The sequence below is a fragment of the Ptychodera flava genome (assembly GCF_041260155.1).
Source record: "Ptychodera flava strain L36383 chromosome 23 unlocalized genomic scaffold, AS_Pfla_20210202 Scaffold_23__1_contigs__length_28996876_pilon, whole genome shotgun sequence".
In the NCBI taxonomy this organism is placed as follows: Eukaryota; Metazoa; Hemichordata; class Enteropneusta; family Ptychoderidae; genus Ptychodera; species Ptychodera flava.
In genome coordinates this window covers 20,914,371-20,934,702 of record NW_027248277.1, presented here as the reverse complement: position 1 = coordinate 20,934,702, position 20,332 = coordinate 20,914,371, and the positions used below count along the sequence as shown (strand labels likewise).

At 37.3% G+C, this 20,332-nt stretch overlaps 2 protein-coding genes across 2 annotated transcripts in view; one reads left to right on the top strand and one right to left on the bottom strand.

Annotated features, from left to right (window-relative positions):
- The window catches only part of LOC139123598 (tripartite motif-containing protein 2-like), a 104,456-nt gene that overhangs the window by 54,411 nt on the left and 29,713 nt on the right, over positions 1–20,332 (bottom strand). The window lies entirely within an intron of this gene.
- On the top strand, positions 10,199–19,482 carry LOC139123595 (uncharacterized). Its single transcript, XM_070689761.1, has 3 exons — positions 10,199–10,344; positions 10,902–10,998; positions 17,499–19,482. The coding sequence occupies exons 1-3, from the start codon at positions 10,270–10,272 to the stop codon at positions 18,518–18,520; spliced, it is 1,194 nt and encodes a 397-aa protein (XP_070545862.1). The 5' UTR covers positions 10,199–10,269; the 3' UTR covers positions 18,521–19,482.

Here is a 20,332-nt window from a genome sequence, read left to right as displayed (position 1 = left end):
ATACCCGATTTATTTCCTTCATGTGCCATTACTCGAGCCATGTCAAAGAAAACTTCTGAGAATCAAAATACTCTCAAAATAATGTCACAGATGTTGACTTAAATGACACCTTTCTCAGTCAGGTGTTTGACACGGATCATTCCGTTATCCCTCGTGGATTTGAAACTTCCAGTAAAACTTCTGCTGACCAAAGTCAGACATTTTCTAGATCAAATCTCATTGCAGAACAACACAAAGACCCAGATATTTTGTCTTTGTTGACAGGGTAGATGATGAAGGTAAAACTTCAGATAGCTCTGTTTCCTATTATACAAAATCTGGTATTCTCATGCGTAAATGGAGACCTCCAGATGTTTTGGTTGATGACGATTGGGCTATAAAACATCAAATTGTGGTTCCAAAGCCCTACCGTGCTGAAATATTGCGCCTGGCCCACGAAACGCCCTGGGCTGGTCACTTAGGAGTCAGGAAAACTTATCATAAAATTCTCAGTCACTTTTATTGGCCTAATCTCAGGCAGGATGTAACACATTTCTGTAAAACTTGTCACACATGTCAAATGGTAGGAAAGCCAAATCAGACCATTCCAAAGGCCCCTTTACAGCCAATTCCTGCATTTCAAGAACCATTTAGTAGGATACTAATAGACTGTGTTGGGCCCCTACCAAAAACAAGATCAGGAAATGAGTACTATGTGACAATTATGTGTACATCAACCCGGTTCCCAGAAGCCATACCACTGAGAAACATAAAGACAAAGACTATAGTGAGAGCTTTAGTCAAATTTTTCACTTTATTTGGCCTCCCTAAATGTGTCCAGTCCGATCAAGGCTCCAACTTTATGTCTGGTATTTTTCAACAAGTAATGGATCAGCTAGGCATTAAACAGTATAGGTCATCCGCCTATCATCCAGAAAGTCAGGGTGCTCTTGAGCGATTTCATCAAACTTTGAAAAACATGATTAGGACCTACTGTTTTGACACAGAGAAGCAGTGGGATGAAGGAATTCATTTTTGCTCTTTGCTGTTAGAGAGTCAATTCAGGAGTCTCTTGGTTTTAGCCCATTTGAGCTTGTATTTGGACATACAGTCCGTGGCCACTTAAGCTCGTTAAAGAGAAATTCCTATCAGACGATGATGATTGTCTGAATATTTTGCAATATGTGTCAGATTTTCGTACAAAACTCTCTAAAGCATGTGAATTAGCCAGAGAAAATCTTGAGTCATCTCAGCAGTCAATGAAAACCAAATATGATAAAAGCACCTCAAAACGGAAGTTTGAACCAGGTCAAAAAGTTCTTGTTCTACTTCCAATTCCTGGCAAACCACTCCATGCTCGTTACTTTGGGCCATACCTAATTGATAAGAAATTGAGTGATTTAAATTACATCATAATAACACCTGACAGGCGAAAACAAAAACAGCTATCACATAAATATGCTTAAGCCATATTTGGATAGGGATAATCCTACTATAACTCAGCCTGTCAGTGCAGTCAGTTCAAACCATTATGAAGATAGTGATACTGAAACTGACTTGAGTGAAAATACTCTAAACTCAAAGCTGGGCTCGGTCAAGCTTCAGAACTCAGAAATCCTGGAGAAGCTGGAGTCTACAAAGTTGGCACACCTCCAGCCAGAACAACAACAACAGGTAAAAGAACTGCTCCACGAATATAAACACCTGTTTCAAGATGTTCCAACGAGGACAAACGTCATCTATCACGACGTTGATGTTGGGGACAGTAAGCCTGTAAAACAACATCCATACAGACTGAATCCAACAAAAGCGAAATATCTCCAGGAAGAAGTCAAATACCTGCTGGACAATGACTTTATTGAACCCAGTAAAAGTAACTGGAGTTCGCCGTGCATACTTGTTCCCAAATCAGACCACAGTTATCGTATGTGCACGGACTTTAGGAAGGTCAACACTTTAACAAAGACAGACACTTTCCCAATCCCGAGGATGATGACTGCATCGACCGAGTGGGAAAAGCCAAGTATGTGACGAAATTTGACCTACTGAAGGGATTTTGGCAAGTCCCTCTGACGGATCGTGCTCGTGAAATATCCGCCTTTGTTACACCAGACGGATTGTTCCAGTACAAGGTGATGCCATTCGGAATGAAGAACTCTCCGGCAACGTTCCAACGGATGATCAACGACGTCATATCCGGGCTAGATGGGTGTGCAGCCTACGTTGACGACGTCGTCCTGTATAGTGACACCTGGGAGGAACACATCAAGCTCATGCGGAAGTTCTTTGAGAGACTGAGTAAAGCAATGTTGACTGTCAACCTTGCAAAATCTGAGTTTGGTTGGGCGAGGGTGACTTACCTCGGACATACTGTAGGACAGGGTGAGGTAAAACCTGTTGATGCCAAAATCAGTGCCATTTCAAGTTTTCCCATACCAAACTGCAAACGACAACTGAGCGCTTTCTCGGTATGGCTGGTTACTACAGAAAATTCTGTCCAAATTTTTCCACAATTACTGAGCCTTTGACTAACTTACTTAAAAAGAAAGTAAAGTTTGTTTGGTCAGAGCAATGCCAACAGGCATTTGATACACTTAAAGCCATACTGCAAAGTGCCCCGGTGTTGTCTGCACCAGATTTCACTTTGCCATTCAAATTAGCTGTAGATGCTAGTGATACGGCTGCTGGTGCTGTTTTATTGCAAGAGGATAGTCATGGTATAGATCATCCTGTTTGCTATTTTTCACGCAAATTTAACAAATCCCAGAGAAACTACTCTACAATTGAAAAAGAGTGTTTATCTTTGATATTAGCTTTACAGCATTTTGAAGTTTATGTTACTTCTTCAAATCAGCCAATAGTGGTTTATATTGATCACAACCCTCTTGTTTTTCTGCAGAAATTCAAAGGCAAAAATCAGAGATTGCTAAGATGGAGTTAATGTTACAGGAGTTTAATCTTGACATTAGACATATCAAAGGCAGAGACAATTTAATTGCAGACTGTCTCTCTCGTATTTAGAACTTATTGTTGTTCACACTTTTAAGATTACATTTGTAAAAGAAAGATTTTTCATTGAAAAATTTTCTTTTTTGAAGAGGGGTGTGTTATGTAGGTCATTTCCCCCACACTCATCATGACCTGAGTTCAATTAGTCTAGAACATTCTCAAGGTCACTGCCCTTGATGACCTCACAACCTTGAATTCAATTAGTCATGTTTGGAATGTTCTGGAAAGTTGATTAGTTGTGTAAGGGAGATAATTTTAGATAATTTTAGAACAGTAATTAGCATGTCAATAAAAGTTCTAGATTGTTCTTATATGCCTTTATAAAAGGGACGTGCACAGCTTCCAGTCAGACTTTTGGGATCGTGTCTCTTGTGTGTTACTAAACTCCAGCAGTAGTCATTCTCAAGACTTTTCAAGACCTTCACTGCCAACGCTGGATTTATACTGTGGACTTTGTGCAGCTTCAAGCCTGCAAGCCAAAGGACTGTTCATTCATCCAACTGACTGTTACAACTCTGAGACTGGAGCTTTGCCGTCCCAGCTGAGATAAGTAGTCTGTACACTTTTAAAGCTTGTACTCTGTCCCTAACTTAGCAATTAGTTTTGTTTTCGTAATAAATTTTGTTTAAACGTTAACTGCTGAGTTCACCCTTTTGTTCGTTTTCTCTGCACGTAACAATATTTGGATTATATTTTGCAATTTCGTTAAAAGTGGACAGAGCACGTGGAATGAAAGAGTACTTGCGAACATTAATTCTGGTTGCTGGTACCCGAAACGGACAGTTAAACCTTAGAGTTCGTTGAACATTCAGTGGGATTTGTGTTAAATAAGAACTGTTAACCACAGAATGAATACATTTGTATAAAAAACAGAGATCAGAAACTTTTCTACGATTAAAAAGGGGAGGTAGTTTGAAAAATGTATATAATTTCTATACTCTGAAGAACAGTAAGGTATGTTTTGTTTAAAGCATAAGTATCTGATAAATTTCTTTTGAACACGTTCAACTTTATCAACTAGGTTCTTTTGCCATGTATTCCATATAACAGAACAGAAATCGAGGCAGCTCCGTACCAAAGAAATGTACAAGGCCTTCACCGACTTTACATTATGGAAATCTTGACAATTGCGTTTTAAGAAACCTAGATTGCGCATTGCTTTCTTGACGACAGTATCAATGTGCTCGGAAAAATCCATGGAGCCACAAAGTATGACACCAAGGTCCTTGATTGACGTAAAACGTGTGATTTGAGTTGTATTAATTGAGTAATTAAAAAGAATCATCTTAGTCTTATTAGTGAAACTAATGAAGGCACATTTGTCAATATTTAACTTAAGCTTCCATGTTGAACACCAAACGAACAACCCTGTCAAGATCATCCTGCAACAATGTGCAATCAGAAATTGACTGGATAGTTTTATAAAGCTTCAAATCATATCTGCATATAAAATAACATTTGATGACCGAGCACATGTTGACAAATCATTTACGTATAAAATAAAAAGCAGGGGACCAATAATAGAACCCTGGGGTACACCAGATACAACTGTAGGGCACCATTTGGAAAAATTTCCCTCAATGACAGTTCTCTGGGAGCGATCAGACAGATACGACTCAAGCCACTTAATGCAATTACCGGTATAACCAAAGGAAGAAAGTTTGTGAATAAGTAGTTTATGAGAAATGGAATCGAAAGCTTTAATGAAATCAAGATAAATTGAATCAGTTTGTAATTTATTGTTGAACGCTGTTGAAATAAAGTCTGTGTAAGTGGCTAGATTCGTCTCGACGCTTCTCCCAAGAACAAAACCGTGTTGATCATCAGAGATAACGTTAGCAACATGGCCATATAAACTCTTCAAAACGATCTTCTCGAAGTCTTTACTAAATAAAGGTAACAGTGAAACAGGTCTGTAGTTTCTAAAATCCTGCTTATTACCTTTTTAAAGATTGGCACCACATTGCTACGCTTAAAAAACGTCGGAAAGATTCCGGATGAAAGGGATTTATTATAAATATAAGTGAGAGGAAAAGCAAGTTCCTCAGCGCACTTTTTTAAAATTACACCAGATACATTATCAACTCCACAAGCTTTGTTTACATCAGTGGAAAGTAGTAATGTCATTACGTCATCGTAACGTGCATGAATATTGCACAAGACGTCATCTTTTATAGTAGTTACATCAGGTAAATTCGACTCATCAGGTTTACTAAAAACAGATTCAAAGAAATCGTTAAAACCTTCAGCAATTAAAATCGGTGAATCAAACACGGAATCAGTATGTTTCATAACCTTTGGAATAGAACTAGATTTCGATTTATTAGCAACAAAACCCCAGAAACGTTTGGGATTATGTTGTGAGGATAATTCGATTTCCTCTACATACTCACAATATTTGATGTTTTTCAACTTTTTAAATTCTGACCTTAGCTGGGAAAAAAGTTCATAGTCATCAATCATTTAATTACCAATTTAATAATTGACTAGTCCATTGAGTCAAAGCAGTTTGACTGCTTGCCCAGTCATTAAAACAACTATTCCATATCAGCTTATGAGCTCAATATGGCCAGTGGATTTGCTCACCCTAAGTGTTGCCATGTCAGGGACAGCACAGGTGTCAGTGTCCTTGTTAAGATTTTTAAAACCTTTGAGTGCTGTCATTTTTCCCACCAAAATTTTGGTGCAAAATTTTACCGATTTTAATGATTTTTTTCTGTAATTTCTTTGACAATTCTGGACCAAATGGACATCACTTTTCATTGACTTCAGTTTTTAATCAAAATTCTGGGAAAATGTTTTGAGTTAAAGGGAATCAGTTTGAATCAGTTGCGCAGCATATTGGCACGGAGGTACACTAAAGTGGTGTTTTGTCAAGAAAGCATAATATTTTTGACACACCAAAACTCCTTTACCTGGAATCCTGTACATAAACTTCTTTGAATTACTTGAAAAGTATATAGGGCACTGTAGCAAAGGGTTTGTTCCAATCCCTGGATTTTTCCTATGGCCATTAATTTTCAGTACCAATGGGATGAAGTTGGAATTCTAGACAGTAAAATGGGATACCCAGTGAGCAAAACACCAGTTGACTTCACATTTCTGGTGTTGCCGACTGTTGGTGGTTAAATACAGTTTTTGAGAATCCCCAGAAAGTAGTTATTGGCCATTTCTGTGACATCAATCTTTACAATATCACAATCATTATTTTAACATATATAACATTGTTGCACTCTCAAGCTTTACATGTTATTTGTCAATGCATTCAATCGTCATCTGGCACTTAGTTTAGTTTATAATAGCTGCTACAATTTTCCACATGGAAATGAAAGAAAAAAGTCAATTTCTATTCCTGATGTAAAATCTATTCTGGTATTCAACTTGTCAGCATAGCCTGTAAGTGTAATCATCCAATGTTGTTGTTTAACCCTTTGAAAGCTGTAATTTTTCCCACCAAAATTTCAGTGTAACATTTTACCAATTTTTACAAATTTTTCTGAAATATTTTCGATAATTTTGGACCAAATGGACATCACATTATATTGGCTACAGTTTTTTATCAAAATTTTGGCAAAAATCTGAAAAAATTTGACGGGGTATATTTTCTAAAGACAACAAAAATTGACTTGGCGCTCAAAGGGTTTTTAGACCAAAGAAAAATTCTGTTGTCGACAATAAAATTGCATATTGTGCGGCATGATGTATCATGTTGGCAAGGCTAATGCTGTAAATTTAAAAGTATTCATCAGAAATGAAAAAGAATACACAATATGTCCCATGAGTCACTGTGATGTTTTTTGTTTTTCATATTACAAATAATTCAGGAAAAGGCCAAACAAATTTGTCATAGGATTAAAACTTTTATCTGTTGAGAGGATATTGCAGAATACATTTTACATTCTCTTCATCAAACCAGCACATGTGTGTTATGTATGTAAAGATACATAAGGTCAAAGGTCAGCAAACCATGACACATGGTTACATTGTTGTATTTCTGTCAACAACCACACCCTGTAGGTGTGGTTGAAATGTGGTCTGAGGATAGCTACATCACCACTGTCACCTTCCGTGAACTTTGACCTAGATGTAGCAATATTGTGTTTGGACAAATTTCTTAGCTCTGTGAAAAACAATTTCAGAAAGGCCTATTTATAATTGGTATATGGAAACATGATTCATACCATCAAACACACACATATATATACTGGTATATATATATATATATATATATATATATATATATATATATATATATATATATATATAGATATACACACACACACACACATTCAAGTACACAGATGCGTCAGCGGGTAATTGTTAATTTCTTTTGCATATGTGGTATATATATATACCGGTATATATATACCGGTATATATATATATATATATATATATATATATATATATATACACACACACACACACACACACACACACACACACATCCAAGTACACAGATGCGTCAGCGGGTAATTGTTTATTTCTTTTGCATATGTGGATAATATATGATCTATTTATTATATACACATGTCGAAACATTTGAATCGAAAATAGAAAATTTAAAACTCATCTCAATGAAAGAAAAAGTTGTGCATATACGGTATTATTTCATAGTATTCTGCAGTTTTTCCTTCCATAAATGGTTTTTCCCTGTACTCTTTTGACAGGTGTCCCTGGCAGTAGTGATGACAACATTCAGTGTGTTTCTGTGTCTGTGTACAACAGTTCTTGTCACTCTACAAGTTATCCCATTCATGGAGAGTTTCACACACTGTGTCACCCATCCAACCACACAGTGTTATGTCATTGACAATCTGCCATCAACAGTCAACTCAACATCTCACATTATTGATGTCGGAGGTGAGTAGTCTGAAATTCCTGTCTTAATATTTCCAAGGCATGTACAAACCAGGTATGAATTGAAAATGCTCCCATGTTTCATTACATATAAGTTTCGTCAACTTTGATCATTCAGTTATCTCTAATTAGGAAAGTTAGTAATTAGCTGGAATAAAATTGCTAAATAGCATAGCCCCAGCAGTGGGGGCAATAAGCACTGTGATATATTTTTACCTTCTCGTGTCTATTTCTAGACAGAGAAGGTATTAGAGTTGAAAACCAATATGCTGCTGTCAAGAACTTCCGTCTGTCAAGACTTCCGTCTGTCAAGATCCGTTGACGTCATGCCATTGTGATGGGTCATATCATAAACTGGTGGGGGTGTTCATGGCTCAGGTTGAGGTGTGGGAGAACGATTTTGAGCTATGACAAAAATCAAAAGGGACTTAGCGGCATAGCCACAGTGTTAAGCCTTTCTCCAAGGTTTCTTAGTTGACTACAATCTATTACAGACTACCGAGCTGACGTTAGGGGTACTCACTTTGTGTTTGCTCACTCTGTGAGCGCTAGTGTTTGGTACTGAGTTGCGTGGATATCCCCTCATGGCCTCACGTGATCTGGGCCTGTTGCATAATCTGCAGAGATGATCATATGCCTCCGAGTCTGAAAACTGTCATTGTGTAAGCCTGTCGGCATTTTCCTTGCATTTTTTCTCATTTAATTTTGCAAAATATCGGCGAGTACCTCAATATTTCAAGATAACCCTTTCTTCCCAATCGTTTCCTGGAGTTTCAGAGTCATATGAACGAAATGAGTGAAAGTTTTAGACAGGAAAATCGGACGTCGGCCATGTTCAATGTTTACAGTACAATCAGAAGTTTACGTGGAGGAATTAACCAACAAACACAGGAGTGTTCATGATGCCCGCCCTCTAGAGGCAGACCCTCCTATATGAAGTACCACATTTGATGCTTGTGGAAAGCTTGACCACACAATGGAGCATTTAAACTTTTAGAAAATGACAAACTGAATTAAAAGGTATTCAGAAAATGTCAAATACTGAGGAAAAATGCGCAAATATTCAAAATAAACAGGTTAACTGATTGGTCAGCTATAAAAAACAATGAAAATGTTTATGATCAAAAGTTTTTGAGATGCGCACATTTTAACAAATACAGAAATTATTAACATTATAAATATAAGACCAAACTATTTTTTCAGGGATGGGGCAGGTTGGAAATGAGGGGTGAGAGACAAAGGCACTCCTATTGCTGCATGTGGATGCAGCCACACCATTTCATTTACAGCATACTTATTCACTGTGTTGTGTCCAAGTTCCATATTGTACTGACTGTCATACAAGGATAACATAAGCAAATCAAATCAAATTAGAAAAGGATCAATGCTGTTGTGTGGGTGGATTTTGCTGAACATGGCTGATATTTCGCCCTATATATTTGGTATCCAGCAAAGGCATATTTTGATGTAAAGTCAAAATTAACACTACATTGCTGACAATATATTTTACCGTTTCTGCATGAATTTTCTTTTTTAAATTATAGTATATTAGTACTTCAAACAGATTAACAGTTATCGTGATGTCAACCCATAATTTTACATCACAAAGACTGTAATTCTGCCAATTTTTTTTTGTTTTTCAGTCATTTTATAAATTTTGCACTGCACAAGATGATTGAACAAATTGCAATGTTTGAATTTGTAAACTCAAAGAATAAAAATCCTTTGGTCACAAATTGAATTATTTTTGAAAAGAAATTTACTCTTAACACTTTTAGCATATATTCTTTACACGGTCATGTATTTCAAGGAAAATATGCCTATTAAAAACAGTAATTTCTTCACTTTCAATTTTTTTCAATACTATGACAATTATCAGCCATGAGGTTATACAAACACAAGACCAGATAAGCGTTTTTCATCATTTCCACAGGACTCTTTGGAAAATCCATTAAAAACATTTAAAAGTGACTGGAAATGATCACTTGGTATACATTTAATTTACAGATGCCAGGTTGTGTATTTCACATGCACTCAGGTCAGTAAGGAAGTGCGTCATTACTATTTTGGACTGTTAATTCTTATTTCTGAATTATTTAACTTTTTCCACATTGAACTATCTTTAGGCAGTTTATACTGTAGCTTAGAATTTTTTGATGATGTATTTAATCATCTTTTGGGTTCTTTGGGTCCATATCCCACCTCATGCCCAATACATCATCAACTATTTACCAACAACTCCATGCCAACAACCAATTACCTTACCTGGCCACACATTAGAGAAGGTACAGCGTCATTGACGGTATTTTTTATATTTTCCCCGACAGAGAAGTGAACAGGTGACGTTTTTGGTACGTCCAGTTGTCATGTGATCACAGACACCATTGTTGATATCCTGTACACAGAGGTTGTCATCTTTGCTATGGGTGGATTCAGTTGTACCATTGCAATGGTGTTTTGTGTTCTCATGGTCTGTGGTGGACATCAAGTAAACAAGGTGAGCAAAGGTTCTGACTAAAGTGCCCTCCCTCCCTATCTTTCTGACCTCTCTGTCTCTGTCAATGACCCTCAACCCCTAGTCTCTCTCTCCTTTCCAGCTTTCCCCTTTCCTTTCCCCTCTCTTTCTTCTTCTCACCCTGTTGCAGACCCCCAGTTCTCTCTCTCTCTCTCTCTCTCTCTCTCTCTCTCTCACACACACACACACACATTCACTAATAAAACAAAATAAAATGACATTCTTTTACAACACAGTCAATTTCACTTAAAATTTCATAATGGTAGTTTGCAAGACCTTTCTCTGTACCACCATTGTTAAATGATGTAACAATCATAGTTTTCATGGTTTAAAAATTAACATACTGGTACAATTATGGTTAGTCAGACCATGATGCAATGCAGCTCATTTCAAGGCAATTTGACATAATGGTTTGATTTGATATGATATAACTTGACAATATTTAGATTACTTTATCCTGACATTTTTCGAAATATGATTTGATTTTACAAGATTCAATCCAAATTATAATATGATACGATATGATTTGACTGTGACAGACAGAGACAGATACGATAGATGCATTGTCTGAAGACCATGTCAGTATATCCGGATCCATGCTGGGAAGTGCCTTCAGTAGGAGAATACTCATTCCAGGTGAGGGATAAATACAATCTCACTCCCAAAGGACCTGGGATAAGATTTCTCAGACTCATTTTGGATATTTTGTATCACAAGAGCTGCAAACTTGCAACTTACAAAATATCTCCACCTTCAGTGAGAAATCTGATCCCAGGTCCTTGTGAGGATTGGATATTCTTTTTCTCATATGTCACAAAATGTGTTAAAGTCATACAGAAAACATACACTATTGACAACATACATTATCCAAACGACAGCTCTGTCATCCGGTACTGTTGTTCTGGTCAATGTAATACACATTGTGCCATTGGATAACATCTCTGAAAGAATGTTTATTATCCAATTAGAGTTTGTGTTACAGAACGCTTTCAATTTACTTAGCTGCTACTTTCATTCTGTCCATCAAGCGGCCAGGAGTGTGCAGATAGCATGGCATTCTCCCCTATTATCATGGTTCAATCCTCAACCTTTGTCAGATATACCGTTATCTGTACAAACACAATGACAGATGGGGTGGAATTACATAGAAGCAATATTCTAAAACTGTTGATCATTACATTATGATTACATGATTACATTATGATCAAAACTATTCTGTTGAAACAATCAGTCTTTTCAATTGTAAATTGTATCTTGTTGAAAATCTTTAGTCTGCCTACAGTATCTTTGAAATCATAACTATACAGAATGTGGTGTTAAAATTCAGTGGTTAAAATCTTAGTAAATGAATCACAATGGTTAATCTTAGAATGGTGAAAATGTTTCTTACTTTAAAAGCTTTAAAATGAGCCACCACAAGTGGTAGATCAGAAAAGAAATGTAACAATTTGAGAGTCTGAATATGTCTGAGGCGCATTCTACCCGAACTTCCCAAAGTAAAGAGAGGAGAATTCTCTCTGCAACATAATTACTCCCATCTACAACAAGTGAACTTAGTGAAATACAAAAGAAAGTCACTTTTTCCAATAATGGAAGCAGATAATGTGAATACAAGGTTTCTTCATGAATGAAGTAAAAGTAAAAATGCCTCTGGAACTTGTTAACATTTTAAATATATGCAAACAATACAAAGCAATAACAAGTTATATATGATTGAGCTTGATCCAATCATGAACAAGCCTTTGCTTTACCTTAAAGTGTTTAGATTATGAAGTTTTTTACCAAAGAAAAAACCTAAATCCAATATAAATGTAAGGAAGTTGATTTTTGCCTTTTCTCAGCAAATGATTGAAACTAGTGATTGAAATGCTGGCAAATGAAGATGAAATATTCAGTACAAATCATCAATGCATCAACCACTGCATTTAAAAGATAATACATTTAAAATGTCACTTGATCTTTGTCTTTGGATTTGACCATTATCAATCAACAAAACACCGTCTGGTACAATTTATTGTGATGTTATCACAGTACAAACATTTTGATGCAGTTTTTGTCCGCTACAATCACCCTGCAAGGTACATCATCTGTCAGTGCTATACCAGTGGGGTGGTTCAGCCCATCACTATCACTATCAATACGACAAACAAACTTACCACTACTCTCAAACTTCAGTACACTACTAGGGGTACTAGTAGTAACATAGACATATTTATCATTTTCAATTGCTATTCCCATGGGACATCTCATCTTACCATCCCCACTCTGACAATCAAAGGAATACAAATACTGGTCATCTGCATTGAATACCTGGATACGCTTGTTATTGTAGTCTGCTACAAATACCATTCCAGTATTTGCTATGACTACACCCCAGGGACAATTGAATTCCCCATGACCATTCCCATAGGACCCAAATGACCTAAGGTATTTGCCATGTTGTGTATAAACCCTGACACAATGCCCAACATAGTCTGTCACATAGACATTGCCATCTACAGGACTAATCCCAATACCACTTGGATCTTTCAACTCATTTTGTCCAAAGTATCTGATGACATGTCCATTCTCATCACTGACAACTACTTGCTTATTGTTGTCATCTAAACTATAGTATGTATTATCACTTGATATAGCTATATCACGTGGTCTGAAAGGCTTCTTAAACTGTTTGAATTCCAAAATTTTCTTAAATGTTCCCTCTCTAGTAGTTATCTGCAACCTATTATTGTCCTTATCTGCAGTGACAATGTCTCTGTCTTTGTTTATGGCCACACTCCAGGGATTGTTGTACTGTCCCTCAGCACTTCCTTTACTGCCAATGGTCTTCACCAATCCTTTGATGACAGGTATGATGACAGGACAGCCTGGTATTGGTTGATCTTCTATTGTCATGGTAACTTGATATTTTCCATCCAATTGTCCAGCCACTGTAACTCTGTGTGTACCATCTCTGTTATCAGCTACATTGATGTCTTCCCATGATGCATCAGGTTTTCTTACCTTGGCTTTCACTTGTTGTTTTGGGATGACTTGTTTTCCTGTGGAATCTCTGGTTGTGATCAGTAGGTCTGCAGAGTCACCTTTCCAGAGTTGTTTTGGAATGTTTTCAACTGTACACTTTGAAATACACACGTCAGATTTCAGTATTCCCAGAATTCCATGCTCAAAGAATTCATCATGTGGTGTGAATATGAAATCATCATGTTTAATGTTTGCTGTAGTTTCCATGGTAATCAGTTGCTTGATACGAGTACCCATATCACCCTTTGTGGAGAGAAGTTGAGCAGCATTCCCATGATGCATCAGTGTCTCTATGTAACTGCATGCACTCGTAATGTTTCCATGTTTTAATTCCATCTCATCGATATCAGCAGCTGCTCTTTTAATTTTCATTTTGTAACTGTTTTCAGTTCATCTATCAGTCTCTGCTCTTCTCTCATTATTTTCTTGATGATTTCTTCTGCTTTCATTCTCACCTTCCTTTCTTCTCTGCTGCACTGCTCTGTAAGACCAGTGTGTATCTGCTTGGCCAGGGTTTTATTTTTTTCAGCTTCCTGTTCTTTCACTTTCAGTTTGTGGACCATGGCTTTCAATTCTGTAAGGTACTCATCTGCTGCATCTTTCAAGTCTCTGTGTACATGTTCTGGTATGCGGTGTTTGACTATGGTGCAGTTTGTACAGACAGGTACCTGACAGGTTTCACAGTAGAATTCAATTTCATTCTTAGTATGAACACTGCAATATTCCACTGCTTGAAGAGTCACAGGACTGGTTGACATTGCTGTTTCATATTCTCCAATGGTCATAAGTTGATGTGTCTGTGTCATTGGAACATTTTCATGTGCCCTTTTACAGTTGTCACAAAAATGGAGTTTGCACTCCACACACCTGTGAGTGGATGTATTCTGTTGGCAGCCTCCACATTTGATCTCAGTTCCCTGCATAGACTCCAGTCGTTGCTTGAATATCTCAATCAGATTGCTCATAAAGAAGTTGCCTTTTATGGCTGGCACTCCTCGAACAGGAAGCTGATATTGCTGTCGACATTCTGGACAGTTTAGAGATCCAGTCTTCTCAACCAGTGTGACTAAACACTGCTCACAGAATGTATGCAGACATGGTAGAATTTTAGGAGACTTGAACTGCTCCAGACAGATGGTACAACATAAGAAATCTTCACCGATTTCTTCCAAAACTTTGCGTTCAGGTGCAGCAGCCATCGTACCTAGGTGTGTCAGTTAACCAACATGAAACACGTATACAGAGCTGAATAAATAATTAGGCCCCTCAACAAGATACCACAAATACTGTTTATGGTGTCACATGACTCACCAACAGACATTAGTGTTGTAGTGAAGCAAATTCTCTTTTGATTTTGTACACTTGGCTAGGGAGTTCCAGTTGACCTACTTCTTAATCATGCTATCCATATTGCATGAATACTGATGTGTGAGGTATCTGCTAAAGTGCGGGCTGCGGGTTGCGGGTTTTTAGAATTATGGCTAGATTTCTAATATATGTAATATGGCATTTAGTATATAAGAAATAAAACCTTTAGAAGGTGTCTATTATCAATAATCATGATCAGGTCTATCGTACAGTATCCCTTTTCCTGCCAAGTCCATATTTCACCATCAGGTCAAGATGGTTAAAATTAATGAAACACAACTATATGGTGTATTTTAACATAATACTGTACATTTGAAGGCTGTTGAAAACATAAATGCTGTAAACTTGATTTTTTGGACTAAAGATGCTATAACAGACCAAACCAAGTGGGTGAAAATACGTCATGTTTCTGAAAAAATCAAATCGCAAAAAAAATCTGCTAAACTAAAAGCAGCGATTCCGAGGACCAATTTATTTATTCCGAGCTGCCTGGCCATTACAAATAATTAGTGATCTGAAATCACTTTTCTTTCTTGCCATGGATGTGAGTGAGAAATAATATCAGACTGACAAAAAAAATTCGCGCCTCGGAAATGTAGTATCAGGCCAGGAAGTAAATTCTTTGTAATGCATCCATTCACAATTCGGTTCTAGGGCAACACATACAGAAAATTAAAACCTACTTAAATACAATGTGTAAGAAAAGATTTGATTTCAAAAAGTGTAGAAGTGATATGTATTTAAATGCCATGTATTTTTCATGAAATCTTTAAAAAGAAAAAGATGTACAACAAAGGACTTCAATTTAGCCGTTTCGGTTCAACCGAGGTCGCTACCGCAAAGAACGACATTCCGCTAACATTTTACGCAAGAATTTCAGCATTGACTTATTTTCAGGAATCGATCTAATAGGAATATTTTTGGATGAGTTTGTGTTCTGCAGCTCTCAATAATTGTGTATCTCCTAATATAATGAACGTATTCTATGACTCGCACCTGCAGTATGATAGTCGCTCCATGCATTTGATCCAGCGTGACTATGAAAGTTTTCTAGGACTATAGTCGTGTTCACCACAATAAAATAATTTTAAACGGCATTGAAAAAAATTTTGAAAATTGTGCTTTTATCGGCGGTTGAACTAATCTGAAGTGTAAGAAGGGCATGGCATTCTATGAAAAAGTAACAAATTTAGGCGTGTCGAGATTCAACGAACTGAAGTTCATCTCCCAGTGCATCTTGCTGTCAACGATCCGAAACTTACTTTTAAACTATCCATCCAAATCATAACATAAAAAGTTAATAAAGCGAGTTGTTGTGAAATCTGTCTTGTGTTCACATTATTACTCATCCGTGTTCAGTCATATCATTTCGAAAGCTTCGATCGGCAGTGCGCTGTGCAACGGAGAATGTCGGATGGGAATTAAATGGACTATTCTGACGTTGGTGGCGCTTTACCAGATGCAAGCTAAAATAACGGCATTATTCAAGAAGTTCACGGCTTTTATTCCATAAACAAATACATTTAGATACTATTTTAGCATTTATTTCTAACTACTAGCGAAAATGATAGCAAAAAACACAGAGTTTTTCATGCCCGCAACCCGCAGCCCGCAACCGCAAAATAGCGCATACTGATGTGTGACTGAGGTCGAAGGTCTGTTTCACAATAATGCTGTTGTGGAATTAAGCGAAAAAGCACACCCAGCAATATGGATACTACAAGATTTTGACCATATCATGACATATATGCACGAGTGATATTGAGTGCTTATGAAGTGATCTGGTCAAAACTGAGGGGATACTGTCGCTTGGTGTGCTTTATTGCTATTATATCATAACAGTATATTGAAATTCTGGCATGGAACACTATAAAAGGATTTTTGCTTATGCCAAGAGCTCATATCACGAATATACCATGGTCTTTCACGTCTAGACCAATCAAATTACTGTATTGGCGCAATCAATATACTGGTAATTACCAGCATATGACATCAGCTATTCTGGTATCTTTGCAAAAGTTCATGTAAATTTTCCAATCCATCTCTTTATTTATAAATTCTTCTTTTTTATTACTGGTCTGGATTTTTTTGCATTCCTTTAATTTGTGCCCCTTGCCTTTGAATTTGTCAGGAATGCTCACAAATACGATACCGAGTCGGACAGCCAAGCCCACATTTGCATGTGATTAAATATTATTTTCATGTAAATGACGAGACCGTTACTTTCTGCCACTGAGTGAGTTGCGAATTTGCCATGTCTGAGTGTACCACTTTGAAACAGCAATTTTGACTGCTTGACTCGATCAATCCACATGATCTTTGCTTCACAGGTTAGTTATCTATTCTTACCTGTAAAGTATTTTTCAGGCGATTTGAAGTTGAACTCAGTGACATTTTTGAGCGTAAGATACAGGTGTGTTTTCAGTTCTCTGCAATTTGACCTGAACTTTAATTTTGACACCTATGCAACGCAAGATTGATAATGTTTAAAATTTAGATGAATATGTGCCTGGGGTTATAAACAATATTTTTGCCAAATTTGGAGATTGTCAACAGACTCTAAAATATTTGGCGATTTTTTGAAAAGTACCTTATTCTCGAGCTTGGTGTAAAAAATTCAGCGTAACGTTTGAAATATACAAGTGTACAGTTAACAGAAAGGTCCAAAGTCAAAGGCAGACTAAAAACATTAATATATCAATGACAGGAATTGTAAGGTTAACACCATCTACCCTCTTTTTCAGGTCATTCCTACACCTTGGGAAGCCGGCAAGCCCATAACTTCTCACGTCCTCCATATGGAACATATTTCCAAGAGCCCATGGAAACGTATCCCTTCTCATCAGAGGCGTACCCACTGAGAGACTCCCAAGGCCAACACACACATGCTGAGGAACCTCCAGCATTTGGGAATATATTGATGACAACTGCACAAGTTCAGAGGTCAGAAGGTGACAGTTCACAAGTTGAAAGGTCAGAGGTTGACAGTTCTCTGGTCCAAAGATCAGAAAGATATAGAGCACAAGTTGAAAGGTCGTCAGAGGTTGATAGCTCACAGGTGGCATTAACGGGCGTATCACGGTTAATGCAGTGTCGCGATGAACAGAGAATGGTTCAGGCAGGTGAAAGTATATTGGAAGCTGACCTTCCAAACAGAGTGAGGGCGCTTGAAGAAAGTGACAGTGTTGATAATGAAAGGAGTGGTGTGAACAGTGAAAGGAATCTGTCAGGGGCGAGAAACACACACAGACGTGATGCACACTCCAGTGAAACAACTGGAGGACAAAACTTGGCCAGGCATCATGTCGGCCGCCCCCAGCAACATGCCAGCCTTCCTGATTACGGCCAATTTCTGGATGGAACCAGTAGAGAGAGTCATGCCAGGATGGCTGAATCAAGGAGAGGTGCTGGATTGCATGATGCTGCCACCAGAGGTCAGAGACAGAGAGTAATTGCCGACCGACGCCAGAGGCTTAGTCACTCTGGTCCCATGATGGAAAGCTATATTCCGACATACAACGGTAACTTCATATCGGTGTATACGTTACCAGGAAGTAGCGAAATGTTTGTAAATTTACGAGACGTGCCTTCAATTCCACCTCCATACAGCTATGCAAATGATTTTGTTCCTGCATACGCTGATCAGCCACCTCCGTTATTCACCGGCGGAGACTGCCACTGCTGCTGGACAGCAGTTGTTCGCTCAACAAAAATTATAGATTTTTATCTTTGTAAATATGGCCTCTATTTGCTCACCATTTTGTGACATTTTGTACCCCTGTAACATTAGGAAGGGATATTTACAATATTTATACCATTTGGATTGATTTCAAATGCAAAGTAGTAATGTATTATAAGCAATTACGAACTAAATTTATTCTTAGAAAAAAAGCACTAGGGAAAAGGCCAAATATTATGCCCCAAATATTGCTAACACGTGTAACAATGTCTGTCCAACTCTATGCGAATTGATAATATGAGAACAATAAATATAGTGAAGGCTGTAAGCTGCAACAAACCACTCATACATTTGACTAACAATGAAATCTTCCACTATGTAACATTCTTTATTCTGTCTTTATTGAAGCTTGGGTTCTCTTGCAGTTAAAAATATTTCTGGAAGGCGTGTGTCCACATGTTACACGTGTTAACTCATTTCCAAAATCAAGATTTAAAAAAAATTCTTTTGGTATACATTGCTGAAATTTTGTCATTTAGGGTGCCCTAAAGTTCATGTTTTATGGCGCAATTAAATATATAAACCGATGGCCACCATTACAGAGAGCACCTGAATGGCAGGATGTGTGTCCTCTTTGTTACACGCGTTACCGGTGTTACACGCGTGGAAGTAATTGTAGTTTAATTAAATACTGGATAGAATAATGTTAATTTGTTTTTTAGTGTGACAATTCTATCTGTATCAGAAAGTTACTGAAAGCTTTCTTTACAACTATTGATGCACCTTAGATGCCCATATCGTTTATGAACGAATTGGACAGAACTGATGATGTCTGTCCAATGTTACATACGTTATCCCATAGACAATACAGGGGTCTTCCCTCTGTTGTCTATATGGTTATCCACAGAGCCAATTTATAACAATTCACATCATAATTCTGAGGTATTTAACTTCGTCATGACATATACATATATAAATCAATCAAGTACATTTATTCAGAATGGAACACACACAATTTGTGTATAAAGCCAATCCAGTGTCTGTATATGTTACATACATTGCCAGTTGCCATAACGTTGCATCAGATATCCTCCTCTTCTGATAATATTAAGATTAAAACATCTTCTGAAGTGTGTTTCTAGTTCTTGTAGACTAATGGGTTTCTTTCAAACTTGGCACAGGAACGATAATGGGATACATGTGATCAAATACAATACAATGTCATGTCTGTCCATGTTACACGCGTTACTGTTGCCGCGACAATTTGCCCTCCTTCTTAAACAAAGAAATTATTTATCTTAAAAAAATATTTTTAGATGACACACCTGTAGTACTGTCCACCCACTCAACTTTTAGATTCAGATTAATAAATTTAATTTTTGACCTTATTGTCACAAAGTGGGTGCACTTACTGTGGAATGACTCATATACTAAATGCCATATTACATATATTAGAAATCTAGCCATAATTCTAAAAAACCGCAGCCCGCAGCCCGCAACCCGCAGCCCGCACTTTAGCAGATACCAAAAAATACTAAGTCATGGATTGGTATATTTCTGGTATACCAGTCTTCAACTTGACCATACATAGTAGAAGAGGTACATAATAGGTACTACCTGTTTCTACCTAAAATAAACTGGTACATGTTAGGTATACCTGATTTATACCTGATTACTGAGGTACAGCTTTGGTACACTGTATCAAAAGTCGACCTTGAAAATAGGTACTCATCTGGTATACCAGGAGTATACCAGAAGTGATTTGGTATACCTCTGGTATACCAAAGAGATACCTAAGCTATACCTTTTGTGGTGAGAATTTGGTAAGGGTTCACACAGGCTGAGGAACCTCCAGCATTTGGGAATATTTGATGACAACTGCACAAGTTCAGAGGTCAG

What these genes read in the sequence shown, in the direction of transcription:
- LOC139123595 (XM_070689761.1), top strand. Translation starts at nt 10,270, where the DNA reads ATGGGTGGATTCAGTTGTACCATTGCAATGGTGTTTTGTGTTCTCATG. An exon ending in GTGGACATCAAGTAAACAAG is followed by an intron (nt 10,345 to 10,901) that starts GTGAGCAAAGGT and finishes TGACTGTGACAG; the next exon opens with ACAGAGACAGATACGATAGA. An exon ending in TAGGAGAATACTCATTCCAG is followed by an intron (nt 10,999 to 17,498) that starts GTGAGGGATAAA and finishes CCTCTTTTTCAG; the next exon opens with GTCATTCCTACACCTTGGGA.